This window comes from Ailuropoda melanoleuca, chromosome 11, assembly GCF_002007445.2.
Source record: "Ailuropoda melanoleuca isolate Jingjing chromosome 11, ASM200744v2, whole genome shotgun sequence".
Classification (NCBI taxonomy): domain Eukaryota; kingdom Metazoa; phylum Chordata; class Mammalia; order Carnivora; family Ursidae; genus Ailuropoda; species Ailuropoda melanoleuca.
In genome coordinates this window covers 4,497,451-4,522,598 of record NC_048228.1, presented here as the reverse complement: position 1 = coordinate 4,522,598, position 25,148 = coordinate 4,497,451, and the positions used below count along the sequence as shown (strand labels likewise).

Here is a 25,148-nt window from a genome sequence, read left to right as displayed (position 1 = left end):
AGGAAGAGAAGTGAAAACCAAATTGTAAGATGGTCAGAAAATCTCTCCACAGCCCTTGGAATGACCTCTGATCAGGAATCAGACTTTCCGCTCCTGGTTCCTTTGTTTTCACAGTCTGTCTTCGGCAGAAGTGGGCATGGAGGACAGGATTCCCCCTGCCCCATAAATCTTGACAGTGACCGGGGCCTGCCTTTTTCTTTGTTAGTATGTAAACTTCTGTCATTACTGATTGCCTAATCTTTTTTTGAATTTATATCTCCATCTTGGGGGTAATGAGTTCTGTAAACTTTGTAAGTTTTTTCCTTCTATGTAAGACAACTGACTTAGGTTACTTCTAGTTGTAGAAACTTGGAATTGTTTGATCAACCTCCTATTTAGTTTTTCTGACTTATTCATGATTTGATTGTTTCTCTGCCCATCTTCCCAAAGCAGAGTCTAAAATGGCTGTAGGGGCGGCTGGGTGGCTCAGTCGGTGAAGCGTCTGCCTTTGGCCCAGGTCATGATCTCGGGGTCTTGGGATCGAGCCCCATGTTGGGCTCAGCGGGGAGTCTGCTTGTCCCTCTCCCCTGCTGCTCTCCCCCTCGACTAGTGCTCTCTCTGCCTGTCAAATAAATAAATTTTTTTTAAATAATAAAATGGCTGTGGGAGGTTGACTTTTCAAAGTCACGTGACATGTGGCCTGTCCACCTGACCCCTGCACTCCACAAAGCTGTGGCGGTGCTCAGGGGTTTTCGAGGACAGCCGAACCCATTAGCCCAGCACCTTCCATGGGAAGCACCTGTGCACCTTCGTGGGTGATCATTTGGAAAGGCAGAGATGGTGGTGAGCTTTGAAAGGGGTCGGCAGCTTAAGGAGCGAAGGCCTTGAAGTCAGGTCTGCGTTTGATTTCCTAGCAGCCTGATGGGGGGAGGGGGCAAGCCACTTAACCTCTCTGAGTCCATCTCTTCATCCGTAAAAGCCAGACAATCATTTCACTGTCGTAGGGCTTTGGGGAAAATTAAGCGAGAATGCACGTAAGTGCTCAGCATAGTAGTGGGCGTGTTATTATGTGAAGTAAGTGCCAGTGTATTTTTATTAGTATCATGAGCATGAAAGTTAATAAGGAGTGCTCTTATTGATCTGTCCGAGTTTTTCACACAGTTTGGACGAGCCCGCCGTGTGATAGATGTTTAGTGAATACCTGCTCCCTCTCTGCCGCTTTTCACTCCGTGAACCGAGCTTTGGTCTGGGCCTGGCCGCACGCGCACTTAATCTCCAGCCAGCTTTTGGGTCAGGGGGCCATAGTCTGGAAAGTTCCTTCTCCCTCTCAGACCAGACTTTTAGTCTTTCTGATCCTCACTGTTTTCCGCTGTAAAATGGAGGTTCCAGTGCCAACCCCAAGGTGTTTGGGAGTGTTAAAGACGGAGAAATACGGGCTGAAGCGTTTTGTGCGGGTGCGGCTGTGCCGCCACGGGCAGCCTTTGTCCCCTTGGCTTTGGCTTCCTTGACGATCTCTTTGTGCTCCTTCTCCATCCTCCCAATTCCCCCAGGTTTGGGCCCCTTGAGCTTGGCTCTTTTTAAAATCTCTTGCTTTTCCTGCATCTCCACTTGCCTTCTGGGCATTGTACTTAGGTGTTCAAGTTCACCTTTCCCCCCAAAGCCTGATGCTTCCAGTTTCTCCCCAACCCACGCATCTGAGCCAGAACCCCATGTGTGCTCTTTGGTTTGTTTTCTCCATATACGGTGCCTCTTTCGATTGTCCCACAGACCAGACCCACCCAGTTCACGAAGCCTCCTCTTGACCCCAGCCTGCTGTGATCCTTTGTCTCCGCTTCAACTCCTGGGCCACGCACCTGCCCTCCTAACCTCAACTCTACATTTCTGCTGTAGTTTTCTCTAGGTCTCTCTGGTTTTGATTTTTGTCGGTTGTAGTCAAGCTGTACCAAATTAATATTAACAAACAGTACTAATCACATTATTTCCCTACCCAGAAACCTTTTGTGGCTTCCTGCTGGTTATTGGGTAGGGATCAAACTCCTGGCTCCATTTTAAAGCCCCTTATTAATGAGATGTTTTATGTGTTTTCTGCCTACCTTGTGGTGACGTTCTGCTTTCCTCCACTGCAAAGTAAGTATCACGTGATCGGGAACTATCGCTGTCTGATTCACCATTACATCCCTTATTACCGGGCCAGTGTTTACTAAATAAATGAGCAGGTGAATGGATGTCCAAGTTAATTTCTGGCCAGTGTCCTACCTAGTCTTCTTCTCTCTTGTGTCAGTTTGGTCAGTGTTCTGTCTCCAACACTGGCCTGTTTCTCAGGATGTTCTTTTCCCCTGAAATGCCCCAGCCCGTCTTGGATACCAAAGCAAATCAAAATCCACCTTTTGCATTCTCGTTTAGATCCCTCCACCTTCATGGAGTTTTCGTTCAATTCTGACTGCCCTGAACTTATTTCTCCACCATTAGTATTAGCATTTCTGTCTTATGTTGTTTAGTTCAATCCACGTGTATGGGTTTTTTAGGGGAAACCTACATAATGCACACCTAGTTTGTAATCTTCTTAATATTTTATTTCTGTTGTACCTCCTTCAGTACTTAGAACAGGGCAGGTATTCGGTAAATGTACTGACTAGAATTAAGTATTTGCTAACATCATACCCACCTTTTTACTTTCAGGTAGCTTTTTACTTTGTGGAATACCTGTGTTGAAGATCACATTGCAATTTTGGCAACAAATCATTCTAGAGGAGTTTATTGGTAGGAGTTTATCAGTTGTCCTTTGGTAAATCTAAATTTTCACTTGGGAAAATTGTTCAAAGTCAGATACAAAAGGAGCAGAGCAAATTCAAATGCATGTCTTTATGCTCGCTCGCGGAGTAAGCCAAGGCGCGCGGAGACTGGGTCCCGCGCTGGAACAGAGGAGGGCTTGCCCTGCCGGCCTTGTCCTTTGTCATCTGGCAGGCGTTCTGTGCCTCTTCTGTTTCCTTATTGCAGTGGGAGGAGGGTGCTTGTGTATCGCCTGTTGTAGTAGCATCAGTAATATTAGTAAAAGTAAGTACGTTTCACATGGTTGAGATTGTTTTAGGAGTTTTTTCTTTCGTCGGAGCTGAGTGCTCAGGGTAGACTACTTAGGTTTGTCTCACTTGAAATCGTGTTCTACTCGAGATGCTCCTCGCGGTGGGTCAGGCAGAGCAAGTTAGTACAGTCTGCACCGTGCTCGAGGTGGAGGGTTAGTCCGCGTACATTGCTGGAGTCTTGCTGTTTGCACATCAACCCCAGCTTATTTCCAGACCCCCCAAAGATGTTCCACACGAAAATGAAAATTGTAGAAGGCCGTGTTGAGCAGGGAAAATGGCATCAGAAGATGGCAGGGCTGTGTGTGAGAGAGGTTTTATTGTGTGAGGCTTCAGACTGTATAGTGGGAACCTTTTCAAAATGAAGTAGGAAATTTTTCCAAGTCCAGTTTAGTGCCTGATGAGTACGTGCCTTGGTCTCCACAAGTGACACCAAGGAATCTGTAACACCCACCCCCCTTCATGAAACAGCTCTTACTCAGCACAAAGGACCCATGCTGTCTTGGTGTTAATTAGCTCTGAAATCTGCTTTTTCCTTTAAATTGTATGAGCACCAAGTATCATAAGAAGTTACAGGTTTTATTAGCTGATGCAGTTTATTTCAATCAGATTGTCATGGAACATATGGACGGTAATGAGTCTTCAATTGTGGTAATTAGGCAGACTTCCCAAAATCCAATAGAACGTAGTTTGTGGAACCTTCCTGAAATACAGCAGTGTAGAGGCAGCCTGGAAGTTTGAGCTGGAAAGTATGGGCTTCAGCAACAACAGACCTAGTGGCTTTCCGATTCCTAAGATGGCTGTAAGTGTGAGGTGTGAGTTGCTGCTTTTGTGCTCTGTTAGGTCTTCAGAGTGCTGAATTAAATACCGTCATGGTGTTCGTTCTAAGTGCTGTGCACCAAACCTTGCTGGTTCTTTGCTTGTCTGGCCCATGGTAGGACTGCACTTCCTGGTCCCCCAGTGGTTGAGTGAGGCCCTGCGACTAGTTCTGGCCAACGATATGAGTGGAAGTGTTATGTATCCTGCTCAGGCTGAAGCATGTAAATGCTGGTGTGAGCCAGAGAGGGTCTGTCTCCTGCCCTTCCCTCTGCTTTGGCAACTGACAGTGGTTCAAAGGGTGGCTGCTCTTTCAAACTTGGGACCTGAGGACACAGCCAGCTGAGTACCAGCTGGCCTAAGATGGCCATGTAAAAGGAGAAATAAACCTTTGCGATTTTTGAATTGCCTGGTAACACAGTATGAGCTAACCCAGTGAATCTCACACTTTTTCCCTCTGTGTTTTTAAATTATTGAGCTTTGTTTGAGTTACAACTATTGGCTTTGATAGAAATTAAAACTCAGTAATTAATAAAATGTTGTAAAACAAAACACAGTGTCCCTGTATTTCGGTAAGGCATAAGGAAGGCTGAAGGATTTCAAAATAGCTATGTACTGAGAAACAATAAAGGTACAGATGTGCAGACATCATGGCAGATACAACAAAAAGTAGTGAGCAACCACACAGTGAAGAACTGAGAACCAGTTGAATTAATCTCTGAAATCTCTCGTCTTTATGCTGTAAAACTGCCACCTTAGAAATCACTAGCAGACATAATGCACGCATACACGTTCCATTAGCCATCAGAGCAGTGATGTCATCATATCCTGTAGCCTTAGGAAAATCGCACTGTACGCATGACAGAACGAGAAAAAGGCGAACAACAGCTCAGTGTTACTAGTTTTATTGGAAACAGTTCTGACCTGTGGACCTCCTAAAAGGGTTCAGACTCCAGGGGGCCCCCGCCACACCTTGAGAACCACGGACAGTCGCGGTTCGGACATCCTGGTGTTCCTCACACGTTTTAGCTCACTTTGTTGAATGAAGCTAGGAAATAAGAGCGGAAGGGCAGTATGCTCGTTGAGTGTGGAATCACCTTGATTCCAGAGTTGGTCTTCACTAGAATCCGGGTGAGTGAGGATGTAGCAGCTTCCTCGATGGCTTCATTATTTAAGGGAAGCGAGTACGATGAAACTGGACTCAGGCAGGTTTCCAAGCATGATACCACAGCAGAGATCAGAAAAGGGGCAATTTATAGGTTTGATTTTGTAAAAAGGGGAAATTTCTGTGTTTGCTCAAAGAAAAAAACAATAAGCACAATTTAAAAACTCGGAACGTGCAGTATATTTATTTGATAAAAGATTCATATTTTCAATATATATAAAGAAGTCTTGGAAATTAAAAAAAAAAAGGATGAGTACCCTAATAGGAAAACAATACAAAGGAAACAAATGGGTTATTTCATAAAGAAGAAGTCTAAAATGCAAATAAATGCATGGAGAACTGTTCACCCTCAATAGTAAACAAACAAATGAAATTTATCTTTTTTAAGATTTTATCCATTTATCTGACAGAGGGAGAGAGCATGAGCAGGAGGAGGGCAGAGGGAGAGGAAGAAGCAGGCTCCCTGCTGAGCAGGGAGGCCAACATGGGGCTCCATCCCATCACGACCTGAGCTGAAGGCAGATGCTTTACCGACTGAGCCATCCAGGTGCCCAACAAATGCAATTTAAAATAGAGTACCCATTTGTCTACCATGTTGACAAAGATTGTTTTCTTTCTAATGGTGGCACTCAGTGCTGATGAGATGATTATACTAGCCAGCCCAGCCAGGAGACAGGATTTCCCTGGAGAACTTGAATCAGGAAGGCTTCAGAGCCTAGCCATGGGCATAGTAGAGGACGAGAATGGCACCCTTACCAAAGCAGGGAATATATGAGTGATTACATCCTGCTTGGTGAGACTTACAGCTTTTTCCTTGTTCTCTGCGTCCTTCCCTGAAAAAACTGGCCTACCAAAGAGAAAATACCACCAGGTGAAACTTCTCAGTCCTCTCACAGGGATTTGGCAAAGAAGCTTATCAGGTGACAAGGCCTGTTCACAAGAGCTTCCTGGTAGCTCCTTGGTATCTTCCTGTTGGGCATGAATTGATAACAAAGAACATAAATATTTGAAGGAATACTGCAATGTGAATTTCTAAGATCGTGCAGACAGCAAAGAAAAATGAAGCAGACAGTGCAGGAAGTTTGAAAACTGGATTGTCTTCAGAGAAATAAGATATTACATAGAAGATATTACATGTGCCTGGGTGGCACAGCGGTTAAGCGTCTGCCTTCGGCTCAGGGCGTGATCCCGGCGTTATGGGATCGGGCCGCACATCAGGCTCCTCCACTATGAGCCTGCTTCTTCCTCTCCCACTCCCCCTGCTTGTGTTCCCTCTCTCGCTGGCTGTCTCTATGTCAAATAAATAAATAAAATCTTTAAAAAAAAAAAAAAAGAAAGAAAATAAATTTANCTTGTGTTCCCTCTCTCGCTGGCTGTCTCTATGTCAAATAAATAAATAAAATCTTTAAAAAAAAAAAAAAAAGAAAGAAAATAAATTTAAAAAAAAAAGATATTACATGTAAGAAATTAGAACAAGGAGATACTTTTTTTTTGAAAGATTTTATTTATGTATGTATTTAGAGAGAGAGGGAGCACGAGTTGGGGGAGGGGCTCCCAGCTGCATGCTGAGCCCAATGCAGGGCTTGATCTTGACCCTGAGATCGTGACCTAAGCAGGGGAAATCAGGAGTCAGCAGTTTAACTGACTGAGACATCCAGGCGCCCCTGTATATATTTCTGTTAAAAGTATCACCTTGTTCTGGGGCACTTGGGTGGCTAAGTTGGTTAGGTGTCCGACTCTGTTTCAGCTCAGGTCCTGGGATTGAGCCCTGTGATGGGCTCTGTGCTCAGCTGGGAGTCTGCTTCAGGATTCTTTCTCTCCCTCTGCCCCTCCCCCCACTCGTACTTTCTCTCTCTAAATAAATAAATGTCTTTTTAAAAAAGAAATATAAACAAAAAGGAGATCTTGGAAATCAAAAATAAGGTAGAAATAAAAACTTTATAGAGGGGCTGAAAAATGAAAATGAGAAAATCTCGATGAAAGTAAAATTTAAAAATTAGAAGACCAACTCTTACACATTAGAGTAAAATGAAGGGGAAGACANTGCTTGTGTTCCCTCTCTTGCTGGCTGTCTCTATCTCTGTCAAATAAATAAAATCTTTAAAAAAAATAAAAAAATNTCCCTCTGCCCCTCCCCCCACTCGTACTTTCTCTCTCTAAATAAATAAATGTCTTTTTAAAAAAGAAATATAAACAAAAAGGAGATCTTGGAAATCAAAAATAAGGTAGAAATAAAAACTTTATAGAGGGGCTGAAAAATGAAAATGAGAAAATCTCGATGAAAGTAAAATTTAAAAATTAGAAGACCAACTCTTACACATTAGAGTAAAATGAAGGGGAAGACATATTAAACAATATGAGAAAAATTCTCAGAACTAAAAGATACGAGACTCTAGGTGGAAAGGGCCAATTAAGTAACTAGCACAGTGGGTGGGGGAGAAAAAGACCTGTACTAAGGGAATCATTGGTGAAAGAGAGAATGCTAAAAGTTTCCAAACAGGTCACAAAGGATTGGAAATTGGAATGACATTAACCTTTCTCAGCCATAGTACTATAAGCTAAAAGACAGTGAAACAAACAATACAGTAAAAATTCTGAGGTAAAAATATTTCCAAGCTAGGATTCTATCCTCAGCCAACTATTTATCAAGTATAGATACAGAATATAAGAACATTTTGAGGGGCCCCCAGCTGGCTCAGTCAGTAGAGCATGTGACTCTTGATCTCAGGGTCGTGAGTTTGAGCCTCACGATGGGTGTAGAGCTTACTTTAAAAAAAAGAGAAAAAATAAATTTAAAAAAAAAAACATTTTGAGATATGTGAAGTCCAAAAAATTTTTCCTCCCAGCCAACCTTTGTAAAGGAAACTACTGGAGATTGAACTCTACTGAAATAAAAAGAAAACCAAGAAAGAGAAAGGGCATAGGATACCACAAAGAAGAGACTGATCCAGGAAAGATACCCTGGAGGACGGTGACAGGGATCCTAGGATGAAGTTTATTTAGCAGAGATCTCTGGGAGGAAGATCTTTCCCTCTTGGGGGAAAAAAAGAAACAACATGGAATTGGTGAACTATTTTATATTTTTGTATTGAAAAGACTAGAAGTCTCTAAGTAGTTTACTTTGAGGAGTTGAAGAATCTGTGATAGAGACATAGAAAGCTAAAGCAAATGGAAAAAATGAGGCAATTGTTAACTCTAGGAAAAATTAAAAATAGTTTAGGAAAGAAATATAATCACAGTATACTGGTTCATTCAAATTTGAGCTGTATTTACATAGTCATCATAAAAATTAAGGGTTTTTTTAAAGATTTTATTTATTTATTTGACAGAGAGAGAGCCAGCGAGAGAGGGAACACAGGCAGGGGGAGTGGGAGAGGAAGAAGCAGGCTCCCAGGAGGAGCCTGATGTGGGGCTTGATCCCAGGACTCTGGGATCACGCCCTGAGCCAAAGGCAGATGCTTAACGACTGAGCTGCCCAGGTGTGCCTAAAAATTAAGTTTTTATGTTGTATTCCTCTCAGGCACACTGTAGAAATTTGATCAACGTTTGTTTTTGTAAATAAATAAGTTATTAGAAAGTGGGAGAAAAAATTGTTTTTAGTAAGACATTGCATATTGATTTGATTCAAAGTTGTGAAAACTGTAGAAAGGAGGGGAAAGAAACGGAAGTGAAAGAGAACTAAATTCTCATGAGTAGATTAAATCTAAACTTCTAAAATTAAGGATATGAGTATAAGCATATGATTTAGAAATATAAAGAGGGGGGCACCTGGGTGGCCCAGTCATTCAGCATCTGCCTTTGGCCCAGGGCGTGATCCCAGGGTCCTAGGATCAAGCCCCACATCAGGCTCCCTGCTCGCTGGGAGCCTGCTTCTTCCTCTCCCACTCCCCTTGCTTGTGTTCCCTCTCTCACTGGCTCTGTCTCTCTCTGTCAAATAAATAAACAAAATCTAGAAAGGAAGAAAAAGAAATATAAAGAGGAAAATGCTGAGGGATTTTAACATACTTAATACCTGAGGAGTGGGGATGAATGCTGTTTTGGTTGTAAGTCTAGTAGTTCCATTCATAAGCTGTTCTATGTATCCCTTTGATAAAATGAAATTTTTAAATTTAAAATAATTAAGTGTTAGACACTTAATAGAGAGCAGTTCAGCAGACTAAAATGGAAATCTTACACCCTTTAACCCGACAATTCTAGAAATTTATTTGCAAAAAGGTAATCATGGATGCACACAAAGTTTTAGTTGTAGAGATGTCCACTCCAGCCTTCTGAAAACAAATGGAAAGTGTTCATAGGGAATCCTTACATAAACTGTGATAATGCCATATTTGAAATACTATGCAGCCATTTAAAATGATGTGGAAAATACTTGATGACCAATAAAAGCCACAAAACAAAACCTCACAAAGACCTTTAACTGAAAAAAAAGGGAATTATAAAATTCTATTACAGAAAAAGCAGATTTTTATTTTAAAATGTTATCTAGGGGCGCCTGGGTGGCGCAGTCGTTGAGCGTCTGCCTTCGGCTCAGGATGTGATACCGGCGTTATGGGATCGAGCCCCACATCAGGCCTCTCTGCTGGGAGCCTGCTTCTTCCTCTCCCACTCCCCCTGCTTGTGTTCCCTCTCTCACTGGCTGTCTCTGTCAAATAAATAAATAAAATCTTTAAAAATAAAATAAAAAAATAAAATGTTATCTATATTTTCCATTTTATCCATGAAGAATATGTATACTTTTCTAATAAAATAAGGGTTTTTAAGGTAATTCAACTAGGAAAAACATAGCCATTGACTCATTTCTTTAACCTATTTTGACAGAAGAATTGATGCTATTTTTATCTCTATGCCAGTGACAAAGATTTTCTTCATATTTTTGAAAATGATGTTTATTTTGCTTCACATCCTCACCCACATTGACTATTCTCCGTCTGGCATTTTAGACAGTCTAGTGGTTGTGTCGTAGTATCTACTTTTGGTTTTAATTTGCATTTCCGTGATGACTAACAATATTGGATGTCTTTTCATCTATTTATTAGCCATTCCTGTATCACCTTAGGTTGAAGTTTCTGTTTAAATCTTTTACTCATTATTTTATTGGGTTGTCTTCTTCAGTAAGAGTTCTTCATATATTCTGGATACAAATCTATCAGATACATATTTTTTTAAATATTTGGAAATCTTTAACTCGACGTTACAAAAAATGTGTTTTTAGAAGTTTTTTGGTTGGGCGCCTGGGTGGCTCAGTCAGTTTAGCATCTGCCTTCGGCTCAGGTTGTGATCCCAGGGTGCTGGGATCAAGTCCCGCATCCAGCTCCTTGCTCAGGAGAGCCTGCTTCTCCCTCTGCCTCTGCCTCTCTCTCTGTCTCTCATGAATAAATAAATAAAATCTTTAAAAACAAAAAAAGGTCTTATGGTTTTAGCTTTCACATTTGAGTCTTTATTTTTTTCATTTTGAGGGTTTTTTTTTCAATTGTTCATTTTTTTTAAGATTTTATTTATTTATTTGTCAGAGAGAGCACAAGCAGGGGAACGGCAGGCAGAGGGAGAAGGAGAAGCAGGCTCCGCACTGAGCAGAGCGCCAGACTTGGGGGCTCGATCCCAGGACACTGGGATCATAACCTGAGCCGAAGGCAGCCGCTTAACTGACTGCGCTACCCACCCAGGTGCCCCTCAGTTGTTTAAATTGTAAAATACATGTAACATAAAATTTACCATCTTATCCGATTTTTATAGTTCAGTGATATTAAGTACATGCATAATGTTGTGCAACCATCACCACCATCTGTCTCCTGAAGTCTTTTCATCTTGCAAAACCGAAATTCTACCCATTACACAACAACTGTCTCCTCCCCCACCCAACTCCCTGGCAAGCATTATTCTACTTTCTGTCTCTGATTTTTTACTAGATACTTCATCTGAGTAGAATCATATAGTATTTATCATTTTGTGACTGGCTTATTTCACTTGGTATGATAATTTCAGGGTTTATCCATGTTATAGCATGTGTCAGAATTCCCTGCCTTTTTAAGACTGAATGTTCCATTGTATGTTTGTACCGCATTCTGCTCATAAGCATTTATCTGTTGATGGACACTTGGGCTGCTTCCATGTTTTAACTATTGTGAATAATACCGCTGTGAACATAGGTTTACAAATATCTGTTTGAGACCCTGCTCCCAATTCTTTTGGGGATATGCCCAGAAGTGGAATTGCTGAGTCATATGGTAAATCTGTTTGTTTTGTTTTGTTTTGTTTTTTTGAGAAACTACCACACTGTTTTCCGTGAAAGCTATACCATTTTACATTCCCACCAACAGTGTACATGGGTTCCAGTTTCTTTACGTCCTTGCCAACACTTGTTATTATCTGTTTGTTTTATAATAGCATCCTAATGGATGTGGGTGGTATCTCATTGTGGCTTTGATTTGCATTTCCCTAATGATTCGTGATATTGAGCATCCTTTCATGTGCTTATTGGACATTATTGTGTCTTCTTTGGGAAAATGTCTATTCAAGTCCTTTGTCAATTTTTTAATTAGGTTGGTTGTTTTTGTTGAGTTTTAGGGGTTCTTTATGTATTCTGGATATTAATTCCTTATTAGGTATATGATTTGCAAATATTTGTTCCCATTCTATAGATTGTTGATTCACTTTCTTGATAGTATCCCTTGATGTACAAAAGTTCTTAGTTTTGAGAAGTTCTTGGTTTTGATAAGTTTTGCCTGTTTTTTCTTTTATCACCTGTGCCTTTGATGTTATAACCAAGAAATCATTGCCAAATCTAATGTAGTGAAACCTTTGCCCTATGTTTTCTTCTAGGAGTTTTACACTTTCATGTATAGGTCTTTCATTCATTTTTAGTGAATAAACTAATAAGTGAATCAGTGAAGTTATATGATAGGAAGTCAACACACAAAAATCAATTGCATTAACTTTTATATATGGAGTTAAATAAGGATCCTACTCATTCTTTTACATATGAACATCCAGTTTTCCCATTTGTTGATAGAACTGTCCTTTCCTTAATTGAGTTGCCTTGGCACCTTGTCAAAAATTATTTGACCATGTATATAAATGTGTATTCCTGGACCCTCTATCCTGTCCTGTTGGTCCACACATCTGTCTTTATTCTAGTACCACACTGTTTTGATTACTGTAGCTCTGTAGTAAGCTTTGACATAAGGAAATATGAATCCTCCAACTTTGTTCTTTTTCAAGATTATTTGGCTCTTTGGGATGCCTTGAGATTCCATGCAAATTCTAGGGTGGGTTTTTCTATTTCTGCAAAAACTGTCATTAGGATTTTGATACAGATTGTATTGAATCTTTTAGTTGCTTTGGGGAGTATTAACATTTTAATGATATTGTCCTCCAGTACATTGATGTGGAATTGTCTTTCTTNGGAATTTTTTTTTTTTTTTTTTTTTTTTTTTGTTATGTCTTCTTTAATTCTTCCACCAGTGTATCATAGTTCTCATTTTAAAAAATCTTTTACCTCCTTGGTTAAGTTAATTACTAAGGTGGGGTTTTGTTTTTTTTTTAATGCTGTTGTAAGTGGAACTATTTTCCTTAATTTCCTTTCCAGATTGTTGATTTTTAGTATATAGAAATGCAGCTAATTTGTGTGTGTTGACTTTGTGTCCTGCAACTCTGCTGAATTCATTTATTAGCTCTAATAGTTTTTTTGTGGGTGGAATTGTTCGTTTTCTTCATATAAGATCATACAGTCTGGGAACAGAGATTATTTTATTTTCCAATCTGGATACTATTTATTTCTTTTTCTTATCTAATATCTCCGGCTAGGACTGCCAATACTCTGTTGAATAGAAGTGGTAATAGCAGAAATCCTTGCTTTGGTCCTGATCTCACCATTGAGTATGATGTTCACTGTAGATCTGTCTTCAGTTGTAAGAGCTCTTTATGGCTTTCATTATGCTGAGGTGGTTTCCTTCTGTTCCTAGTTTGTTGAATGTTTTTACCACGATAAGGTGTTGAATTTTGTCAGATACTTTTTCTGCAACAATTGAGATGACCATATGGGTTTTTTTTTTCTTTCATTCTCTTAGTGTGGTATATTATATTGATTGATTTTTGCTGAACTACCTCTGCATTCCAGGAATAAATCCTACACAGTCATGGTGTATAATAATCCTTTTAGTATGCTAAAATCTGTTTGCTAGTGTTCTGTTGAGAATTTTTGCATCGGTGTTCATAAGGGGTATTGGTCTGTAGTTTTCTTGTGCTGTCTTTGTGGAGCTTTGGTATGAGTTTGGAAGTGTTCCCTCTTCCTTGATGTTTTGGAAAAGTTGGAGAAGGATTGAAATTAATTCTTTAAATTTCTGGTAGAATTCACCAGTGAAGCCATTAGGTCCAGGGCTTTTTTTGCTTTGTCAAGAAGTCTTTGATTAGTAATTAAATCTCCTTATTAATTATAGGTCTACTCAAATTTTCCATTTCTTTATGATTTAGTCTTGGTAGGTTTTATGTTTCCAGGAGTCTGTCCATTTCATGTAGGTTTTCCAGTTTGTTGGTGGGCAATTAATTGTTCGTAGTTCTTTTTTATAACCCTTTTCTTTCTGTAGAATCAGTAGTAATATCCCTACTTTCATTTCTGAGCTTAGTAATTTTAATCTTTTCTCTTTTTGTCCTTAGGCAGACTAGCTAGAGATTTGTCAATCTTGTTGATTTTTTTTTTTTTTTTGAGAATCAACTTTGGTTTCATTCATTTTCTCTGTTGCTTTTTTATTGTCTAGTTTATTTATCTCTGCTCTGATATTATTTCCTTCTGCTAGCTAGCTCTTTTCAGTTCGTTGTTCTTTTTTCTAGTTCCTTAGTTATATATTAGGTCATTGACTTATGATCTTTGCTGTTTTTTAATCTAAACATTCATGGCTATAAATTTCCCCCTCACCATTGCTTTTACTGCATCCTGTAAGTTTCAGTATATTTTATTTGTTTTCTTTCATCTCTGTTTTCTAATATCCCTCACTATCTCTTCTTGGTTATTTAAGAATGTGTCGTTAAATTTCCACGAACGTGAATTTTCCAGTTTTCTTTCTGCTACTGATTTCTAACTCCATCCCATTGTAGTTGGGGAAGATGCTTAGGATATCTGTCTTTTTAAATCTGTTGAGACTTAATTGGTGGCTTAACACATATCTTCTTGCTGTATTGAAACTTTTATTGATACCCCGTATCCTATCACCTTACTAAAATCACTTAGGAGGTTTTTAGGTTCTTCATGACTTCCACATACATGACCTCCCCTGTGCACACATCCCAATGCATGTTCTGTTATCATAAGTAGAATATTCTCTACATGTCTGTTAGATCTAGTTGGCTTACTGTATTGTCCAGGTCCTCTTTTTCCCTCCTTTTGTCTTAGTCTCTACATTATTAAAGGAAAATATTGAAATTTTACTGTTATTGTAGAACTGTCTATTTTTCCTTTCAATTCTGTCAATTTTTGCTTCATATATTTTGACAGTCTGTTATTAGGTAGCAAATAGTTATAATTGTTACATGTGCTTGCTGTATTGAATCTTGAATTGATATATATATTGTCCTCCTTTGTGTCTTGTAACCTTTTTTGATTTAATGTCTATTTTGTCTGATGTTAATAGAGCCACCCCTATCTTTTGGTTACTGTTTGCAAGGAATGTTTCCTACCCTTTCACTTTTCACTTATTTGTGTCTTTGATTCTAAAGCAAGTCTCCTATAGGCAGCAAACAGTTGAGTTTGGTTTTTTTGTGTGTTTTTTTGTTTGTTCGTTTGTTTTTTGTAATTCATCCTGCCAGTCTCTGTCTTTTTATTGGAGAATTTAATCCATTGGCATTTAAAATAGCTATTGATAAGGAGGGCCTTATTTCTACCATTTTACTCTTTCCTTTCTATGCCCTGTATCTTTTTTGTCCTTTAATTTTCAAATTATGGCCTTTTGTGTTTAGCCAGTTTTCAGTACTGAAACGTTCTAACTCCCTTCTCATTTCCTTCCATGTGTGTTCTGTAATTTGTGGTTTCCTGTAACATCTTAACGTTCTAATTGGATTTACACCGGCCTGACTTCTACAGTCTACAAAAACTCTGTCCCTCTACTGCTTCTCCCACTTCTTTCAGTTATTGATGTCACAGAATTACATCTTTATACGTTGGGTGTCCAAAAAATAACCTAGTAATTGTTTGGGGTTTTTTAAAGGTTTATTTATTTTAGAGAAAGTGAGCACACACAAGTGGGAGGGGCAGAAGGAGAGGGAAAGAGAATCCTAAGCATACTCCCCGCCAAGTGCAGAACCCAACTCAGGGCCCAATCCCACGACCCTGAGATCATGACCTTAGCTGAAACCAAGAGTCAGACACCCAACCGACTGCGCCACCCAGGCTCCCCATCTAGTAATTGTTTTTTATAATGCTTTAGTTTCTTACATTATGTAGAAACAAAATGTGACGTTACAAGCCAAAGTTACAAAGGACTAACCTTTAGTAATTTTTTTAACGTGTTAGTCACTTAAATTATTAAGAAAATAAAATGTGGGGTCGGGACCCATTTTTACGGTAACACTAGCTTTTATAATTGCCCATGTGTTTAACCTTTACTGAGACCTTTACCTCTTCATATGGCTTTGAGTCACTGCCTAGGATCCTTTCATTTCAACCTGCAGAGCTCCCTGGAGCATTTCCTGCAGGGCAGGTTTAATGGTAATGAACTCCCTCAGCTTTTGTTTATCTGTTTTTATTTCTCTGAAGGTCTTCATGTGTCCCCTACATATGACGCAAGGTAAGGGTCAAGGTTCATTTTTCTTTTTTTATTATTTTTTTTTAAANACTAGCTTTTATAATTGCCCATGTGTTTAACCTTTACTGAGACCTTTACCTCTTCATATGGCTTTGAGTCACTGCCTAGGATCCTTTCATTTCAACCTGCAGAGCTCCCTGGAGCATTTCCTGCAGGGCAGGTTTAATGGTAATGAACTCCCTCAGCTTTTGTTTATCTGTTTTTATTTCTCTGAAGGTCTTCATGTGTCCCCTACATATGACGCAAGGTAAGGGTCAAGGTTCATTTTTCTGTATATTTATGTCCCTTTCAGCATATGTATTAAAAAGATGATCTTTACCCCATTGAACCGCCTTGACATCTTTGTCAAAAATCACCTGGCTGTGTATAGGGGGTCAATTTATGGATTTGACTTTGTGCCATTAACTTTCACCAGTACGCACTGTCTTGATTCCTAGAGCCGTGTAATAAATCTTGAAACCCAGTAATGGAATCCTCCAGTTCTTTTTTTTTTTCTTTTAAAGATTTTATTTATTCATTTGAGAGAGAGAGACCATGAGCAGGGGAGAGAGGCAGAGGCAGAGAGAAGCAGACTCCCTGCTGAGCTGGGNAAAATCACCTGGCTGTGTATAGGGGGTCAATTTATGGATTTGACTTTGTGCCATTAACTTTCACCAGTACGCACTGTCTTGATTCCTAGAGCCGTGTAATAAATCTTGAAACCCAGTAATGGAATCCTCCAGTTCTTTTTTTTTTTCTTTTAAAGATTTTATTTATTCATTTGAGAGAGAGAGACCATGAGCAGGGGAGAGAGGCGGAGAGAGGCAGAGAGAAGCAGACTCCCTGCTGAGCTGGGAGCCTGATGTGGGGCTCAATCCCAGGACCCTGAGATCAGGACCCAAGCTGAAGGCAGATGCTTAACCATCTGAGCCACCCAGGCGCCCCATCCACCAGTTCTTTTTCAGCTACTTTGGCTAATAACTAGGAAAATTAAATTTCTTTTTCTCCATATCTTTTGTTTTTCCACATGAATTTTAGAATTAACTTGTCAATTTCTACAGAAAAAGGCCTGCAGGGATTTTGTGTTGCATTGAATCTGTAGCTTGTTTTGGGAAATTGTGGTGTCTTAATAATATTGACCCTTCTGATACATGAAAACGGTTTTATTCCTGTTGTTTCCAGGCTGTAATTTCTGTTGGCACTATGTTGGGGTTGCCCGCAGACATGTCCTGCACACACTCGTTACATCCATCCCTAAGCAGTTCGTGTTTGTTGATGATACTATAAACGGTATTGTCTGTCTTTTTAAATTTCAGTTTTTAGATTGTAGAAATAAATTGATGTTTGCGTATTGACTGTGTACCCCATGACCTTGCTAACATCACTTAGTAGCTTTCTTGTAGGTTCTTTAGGGTTTCCCATGTAAGTGATGTCTGCAGATACTGAGTTTTACTTTTTCTTCTCTAATCTGTAAGCCTTTTATTTTTGCCCCTTATTGCAGGAAATTCATTTTTGTATCGTATAGCATCAAATCCAACCATTTTAATGGACCACTAAACTCTATGGTCAAGTCACAAAGGACCTTTTCACTGTGAGTTTTATGATCTATGAGGTTGAATTTATAATAGATTTACTTTACATTAAAAATTGAACCAGATGATTGAGATGATGAACGTTTTCCGACTTAAAAAGTACAATAGACCTCTTAATTTTATATAGAATTTTAGAAATGAGTATGCCACCGTAGGTTTCATTTTTAACGACCTCTCCGATTTTGAAATGATATCAGTGTTTTTATGATAAAGAGTTTATCATTTATGAAGTATCGACCCAGTGACCTTAGCTATTCAGTTATGATGAAAGGCCCAATCTAACGTTCTATTGAATGTAATATTTATTAAAAATGAAACTTCTCATTTCTATTACTTAATCAATAGCACATTAAGCCATTTATTAATATGATTACAGAAGGTCTTGCAGATTAGATATTCTACCCACTTGTCATCTAGTTTAATTTTAACAACCGGGAAAAGGCAGCCTAAGCTAGAAGTCAGCCAAATCTGTCTAATCGTGCACTTGTAACTTTTATGAAATCCTGGAAAGAACAATTAAAATTTGCAGAAAGAAAGTAATTTGTAATTGCTGTTTAGGAAGAAATAAGCCCCTTTTGTATCATTCATAGGTAAACCTACCTGGAGAAGATTTATTTTATTTAGTTAACTATTATTTGCTTAAAACAATGAGGTTTGGTACAGGGGACATATTGGCTAAGTATGGCAAGAAATGCATTTCATGATTGATGTTGGCAGGGAAAGAAGCCAAGTGTAGGAGAAAGAAAAAAAACCTGCAGACATGGAAATGTTGCACATCTCTTCCATGGAGCCTCGTGGTTTTTACTGAAACAGAATGTACATCTGGAAGAGGGCCCGTGTGTAAGCATGCAGCTCAGTGAATTTTCACAAACGGGGACTGCGCCACGAATGAGCGCTCCTGCCACCCCATGCCAGGGTGACGCCTTCTCTCTGATTTATTGCGGTTTCGGGGTTATCGAGCTTCACTTTGGGTTACGATGGCCGGAGTGATCAGATCCCTACTGTGTGCGCGGCATTGTTGAGCACTTACAGGTCTGTCTTCATTTACTCGTCACAGTGACTTTGAGGAGAGAGGTACTACTGTCTACAGCTGCAGGTTGAGAAAACAAGGAAAAGGTTTTACAAGAGCCACGCTTTGTAAGCTTGCGCTGTATATCGGGCACTCTGCGAAGCCCTGTATGGTCACACTCTCATTTCGTTGTCTCCCCATCCCTGAGAGTTGTTTCCTTTCTCAGATGAAGAAGCTAAGGGTCAGAAGGCTCATTTGCCCCAAAAACCTGTGTTCTTCACCGATAAATTTGAAGGTCGGTGTGTCACCACAGAGGAAGTCTTACAGATGAGCAGATGGAGAGAAAGAGGGAAGGCAGTCAACCACAAGTTGTTCAATAGCGTAATTCTAGGAGGCTGCACCAAAGAGAAGAAGGAATCTGCCTGATTCTTAGAAGCCAAGGGATGCTCAGTCGGCAAGGTCCTTGACCCTCTCCAAGGAGCTGCTGATTTAAGACTAGGTGTAGACGATGCTCTGTCCAAACAAGCAATGGAAGTCTATGTCTGGTTTAAAGCACAGGCTGAGGGGCTCACCGATAGCTCTTTCTTTTCTGGATAACGGAACTGGAAAGGCTCAGAGGTCAGCCAGCCAGCCACCTCCTCCCCAGAAGAAGCCATGGGCCTCGAGGTGAAGACATCGTCTGGAGGGCACTGAGGGTCACAGGGCACGTGTGACTACACATCTTACCAGTCACATGCAGTGTCTTCCTTTGGAGTTCTTCAGAATTCCTTGTTTGAAACTCCTAGTAGGGACGCCTCAGTGGCTCAGTCCGTTAAGCATCTGCATTTGGCTCAGGTCATCATCTCAGGGTCTTGAGATCGAGCCTGGAGTTGGGCTCCCAGCTCAAGCAGGGAGTCCGCTCATCCCTCTCCTTCTGCCCCTCCCCCCCACTTGTGCTTGCTCGCTCTCTCAAATAAATAAATAAAATCTTTTAAAAAAAAACTTCTCATAAACGTGCACAATGTTGCTAGTTTTCTAGCATCTGAGTAACTTAGTCTCATATAAAGTATTTAAATTTTGTGCCAAAAATTACTGCTAAAGTACAATAAAGTTTTGCCTTTTTTCCTTAGTGAAAAAAACTCGTAAGTCCTGGAATTGGAAGATACTGAAAAGTTGTAGAAATTATAGAAAAATATGGTCTAACGTGTTCCGCTGTAACCTTGGTCACTTAATCAGTCCCTGTGATGGTTCTCCTGCAGATACACGTTCTGAAACCTGCTCCTAGAGCACCGTTGGCCCCGGCATTGTCACCTGGGACCTGATCCCAGTCCTCTGCCCAGATGGCTCGTTTTTTGGGCCCCTCTGGCATGTTGTTGGCGACCCAGAAGTTGCTTCTGTTATCAAAATGGTGACGGAGTTTCCTCCCAAAATAAAATGTTCTTTACTTGGCCGATCAGCTGGGCAGAGCTGTCTGTTCAGCATCACCTCTGATAGAGCAGCATGGTCCCTGAGGCTGATACAAAATCAGACCTAATACTTCCTAAAAACAGGCCCAAGGGGCTAGCCAGATCGGTAGCTCAGTGTTCCTAGGGCCTCTGAGGGAGTCTGTTCCTGAGAACTTCTCGGTGGCTGTGTGGCGGGCAAAGTAGAATGTGGGTTTTGTCCTCACCCCACGTCCCTCCCTTCTGTGAGGTTAAAACACACGCAGAGTCCATTTTATTTACTCCGTTCATCTCCTCTTCCCATGGTACATGTTCTCCCTCAGACTGAGGCCGGGTGAGGAGTCGCATGCATTGGGGGGGGGGTTGTTTCTATTGTAGGACAGCAAAGCATTTTTGCCTCCTTTCTGCACTACCTTTTAGAATTAGAGGTTGAACCAGGGGCATGTGTTGGCTTTACAATTTTATTTGCCTTTGATTTTTAAGGGTAAATATTCACTGAGTTTCGTTTGCCAGAAAACTGAAGATGCATGGCATTTCTGTCTAGTGGCATACAGCTTCTTTTCCTATCTGAACCAATTTTCTGTTAAGAGTACCTTGGTATGATTTATTTCAAATAACTTAGGTTAAAAAGTAAGCGGGTCTCTGACGTTTCTCATTTCAGCTCAGAGCACAGTGAACCAGTATTAGAGACACCTCTGATGGCAGCATTTCCCTGCAAAACACAGTTGCTATTGATGTCCATAATTGATCACTTTATTAACTGTGGAAAAAAGAAGCCTTATTGAAGCAATAAAGCATAACTTCATTATGTCCCGTGTGCAGAGAGCAGACATGTTGGAAAGTGGCTGACAGGCTCCCATTTCAAGGCTGATTCTGATAATGATAATATTTAAGGAGCATTGATTGTTCTCTAATTGGATTTTTCTTTCTGTAGGCCTCTTCTGAGGAGCTGAAAGCTGCCTACCGGAGGCTGTGTATGCTTTACCATCCTGACAAGCACCGAGACCCAGAGCTCAAATCACAAGCAGAACGACTGTTTAACCTTGTTCACCAGGCATATGAAGGTCAGCGGAGGGCTTGGCTTCACGCAGACACCCTGGAAGCCGCTGCTCGATTTTTAAGAGACTTGATTTGTAGAGGACAGAAAGAGAGTCCTTAGAGGTGTATAAGAGAGGAGGTTAGGTTAGTGCTTTTTCACTGACAGGGTCCTTTGAAAGAGTAGTATTTTGCTTTGGAAATCAATATGTGTCCAGTAAGTGGGAAATGAGAGTGCGGGCAGAGCGGCAGACAGGGTCTGGGCTGCAGGGAACACTCGGGCTCTGAATCGCTCACTGGCTTTCTTCTAAAGGGAACTCTTAGAGGTAAAAGGCTGATCGCAGCCGACAGGCTTCTTTGTTCTCCTTTTTATGAGAAGATGGACAGGAATGTTTTTTCCTCTGACCGTGATTTTATTGGCTCTAGAGTGTTCAGTTAAGGGGAGGTTCTAGCGAAAGGAGGAAAACAATCTTAAGAAGGCCAACAGGAAGTAGAATCAAATAATTCAGGTTTTTATGCTTACATCTCAGGTACTTCAGAAGGAGAATTCTATGATGTAGTTAGTTGTGTCTAAAATGTTCAAGTCCCCGATAGGTTCCCGGTTTCTGTTGGAGATGGGGGGGCCCTCTAGCAACACGGTGGTGGTGTTCACACAATAACGTGAGTGTCCTCAGTGCCCCTGAATCATACACTTAAAAGTGGCTAAAATCGATTCTCTGTTACGTGTATTTTGCCACAGTTTTAAAAACAAAAATTAAAAAATAGTAATTTGCTCTTAGGAGACGCACCAAGGAAAACAAGTTGTTTATTCCAGAGCCATTTGGTGATTTGCTCCTTAGTTAGACAGACCAAAAGTTAGTAATGTGTTTCTTTACATAGTAAAGACTTCTCATTGCAGACTGAAGAGTATATGCTGTATTTCACTTTATGGTTTTACCATAGAATTAGATTTTACCGAGGAGTAACACTCGGGCCGTGGCGCACGTCTGAGCTCAGCGGCGGGTCTCCCGAGGACGTAACTCTATTCTGACCGCTTCCACGGCGGTCCCGACCAGAAGCCTGGTCCTTCTGTCGTATTCTGCTGTCTAAATGGCTGCATTAAGTTTACTACTACCTGAATTACGCACGTAGCCCGTTTATGTGGTTCCGGAGACTCAGGGAAGAGTTAACCGAGAGCCCTCGCGGAGGTTGTGGAAATGCTGCGGCAGCAAACCCGGCCCCGTGTTCGTCCTAACAGGGAGACCAAAGCAAAGCCGTGAATAAATAATTCCCTATGAAATCCTACAGATGAGCTCGAGAAGTCTGCCTCCCACGTTTTCCAGTGGTCAGCATTTCTTTCTCCCCCATTAGATTTGAATATGGATAGAATCATTTACATCGTTTTTTTAATTAGGCCTAAAAATATATGGAAGGTCTCAAGGGAGAAAAGATTAAAAGGTCTCGAACAGAAACTGGCAGAGGAGAAGAGGAACAGCCGTTAGCTTTCCTGACCCTTACGTTCAGTGCGGATGTCCCTCCAGTAGCTCTGTCCCTCACCGAGCAGTCTTTTCTGATGTACTTAGGTGATGTGGCCACCGTAGTGACAGGCGTTTGTGTCTTTCAGTGATTTATAAAAAAGAGGAAAGATGGGAAAAAGGAAAAAACCTGTCTTACGAGTTAGTGAAACTGTGTAATAGAGCAAATAATCACCTTTTTTTTTTTACAGTCAGAGCCTGTCTGAATAAGCTTTAGGAACTGGAATTAACTCTTTCCAGTGGAGATACGTTACGGACTGCGGCAGAAACTTCGCTCTGCGGAAAACGGCTCTTCTTTAGCGGTACTTGGGTGCGGCCTCCTACGAGGTGCACCTCACAGTTAGGAGTAGTTTAGACACAAGGAGTCCAGTATTTCTCATTCGTGTCCACCTTTCAGCACATCCTAGATCAGATCTGAGAGGCAGTTAGGAGGAAAGATGCACAGGGGCTGAAGAGGACCTCTCAGCAAGATTGGGGTTGGACAGGGAGGAAGAGGAGGCAGACTTACGTGATGTTGTTGCCAGGTCTGGAAGGAGAAGTCCGTGCTCTCTAAACATGTGTCATTCTTAATTTGCAGTGCTCAGCGACCCCCAGACCAGAGCCATCTATGACATATATGGGAAGAGAGGACTGGAAATGGAAGGATGGGAGGTAAGAGAAACCCCACATCTGGTGTCCCAGAAGAGTCCTCACGCGTCTGCAGGACAATAGCCCTCCAATCGCACACCCTGGGATTGTGTGTTTGACAATACTGGGAGTCGCTAGAGTCCCTTCCCCACTGGCATTTTGGTCTCAGAGACTGAGTTCTAGGCTCGGCTCTACCTCTGCGTACCTCTGTGTACTTGGGCAAGTCAGTCATCCAGCTTGTCCTCGGTGTCCTGACCTGTGTGGGTAAACAGCAAAGGGCGTAGACGCTGCCAGTATTTCCTAACCCCGGGGAGGGCGCAGGCCAGTTGAGGGGTGGATGGAAGACCATTTCTGCAGGATGCAGTTCTGCCTCCACACACATTTCCTGCCACCCAGCACGGTTCTGTGCGCCTCTCTCCACCCCAGCTTACCCGTAACTGTGTCTGGGACGCATTCGTGTTGGCCACACCCCTGGCAGCCATGCTGTATGAAAACAGTCACTAAAATTCACACAGTTCTGTGCTCCTTCACTCGGCCGCCACCTCTGTCAGAGCCTCGCGCAGGTCCGTGCTATTGTCTGCAGCAGGAAGGCACGAGGATCGAGTGGGACAACGAATATGAGAATTAGTGGCAAAACTCTTAAGTTGCTATAAGAACATGTAGGTGTTATGATTTAATTTCGTTAAAGAAACTTGGTTCTGATGCCCAAGATATTGTGGGAGGCTGTTAGTGTTAAATTGACCGTCGCTGATTTCTCTCTCATCGCCGTATAAATTTCCTGGAAGTTCTTTTGGTATTTAATCTCAAGCCGGTGAGCCTGTCTCCAGTAACTAGTACCAAAGCCTTCTACAGGCCTTCAGATAAGGAGGACAAGAGAAGCAACACAGGTTCTAGGTCCCTTGCCACTGCTCCTTAGTATTGGTGGCTAATGGGCCATCTTCTATGTGTGGCCAGGGTTTGAGTGCCCACACCATAAATTGTAGATGCTAACATTTAAAAATGGGAGGTTTTGCATAAACATCCAGTTGTCTGTCTTCTCTTGGAAAAATCAGAAAATCTGGTAGCAGTATATCTGAATTCCCTGTGAGGAGCCTCTGCCCTGTGGGTGGGCTATGCCGTCGCCTGTCCCCGTGCTCACCACCTCCTGAGTCTTACTGCTGGCCTGCCCTCGTCCGAGTGTCCCGCCTGGCTCCAGCAGACCTTCGATTTCTGGCCTTTGGTTTGATGGCGACACCATCAAATGTGTCTTCACTTCACATCGCATGAGTTCCAATGAAGTCTAATAGCTTAGCATTTTCCCATCCTAAAAGGAAAATAAAATCCCGTTGCATTTACTGACTTTCTACTCACCCTTTGTACACATGTTCAAGCTCCCTTGTTTTTTGAAGACCTGGGTCGGTTACAGTTTTTCGTGGGTGCAGTCAGGGCCACTGAAAGGCTCGAGGCCCCCCCTTCAGGGTCTGGGTTGTTAATTCCCAGCAGTATCAGCCCAACTAATGGAGCGGTGGGGTAACATCTTCCTGGCAAAATACTGCGTGGTTTCCTATCGCCAAACCAAATTATCTGCCCACTAGAAACAAAGCAAAACCACACACACAGCAATGATTATAAAAGTATGTAGGCAGTCACAGGTGGTGAACGGATAAGCTTTTATATCCATATATTTTAGTAAGCTACTTTATAAGGAAGTCAAGTTCTCATCGTTCGGAATTGGGTTTTTTTTTTTTCTTTGCTACTAAGCTTTCACTGAAGATAAAAATGCCTTCAAGAAAGAGCACATGAAGATACCCCCCGAGATATTTACTAAGAAATGAATTGGTGCCTAAGATACAAAGGGAAAATGGAGCCCATTGTTCATGCTGTAAAGGAAGGGTCTCACTGAACTCGAGAGCGTTCTGTGGGGCTGGCATCGTCACTTCTTCAAGGAGACCCTCTTGCCCCCGCTGGTTAGCATGAGGATTCTCCCGCTTTAGTCAGACCTTCCTTCCCAGGGAGCTGAATTCCCTTCATGCTGCTGCCAGTGTTCTTTGACTGTTAAACTTTTCTAATTGCTGACAGTGTCCACTTGCCACATATCTGTTAGTCTGAACATACGGGCAGTCGCTGAAGGAGGAAGGGCACTCTCAAAAACATAGCGCCTG

General features: G+C 41.4%; 1 protein-coding gene across 2 annotated transcripts in view; it reads left to right on the top strand.

The window, feature by feature from the left end:
- Nucleotides 1-25,148, top strand: part of DNAJC11 (DnaJ heat shock protein family (Hsp40) member C11) — a 75,208-nt gene that overhangs the window by 6,582 nt on the left and 43,478 nt on the right. Inside the window, exons 2-3 of one of the 2 annotated variants that reach the window (XM_002923849.4) lie at nucleotides 20,766-20,895; nucleotides 22,958-23,031. In XM_002923849.4, coding sequence (XP_002923895.1) covers nucleotides 20,766-20,895; nucleotides 22,958-23,031 — 204 coding nt within the window. The remainder of the gene's footprint in view (nucleotides 1-20,765; nucleotides 20,896-22,957; nucleotides 23,032-25,148) is intronic. The other variant, XM_034671155.1, reaches the window with a different exon arrangement.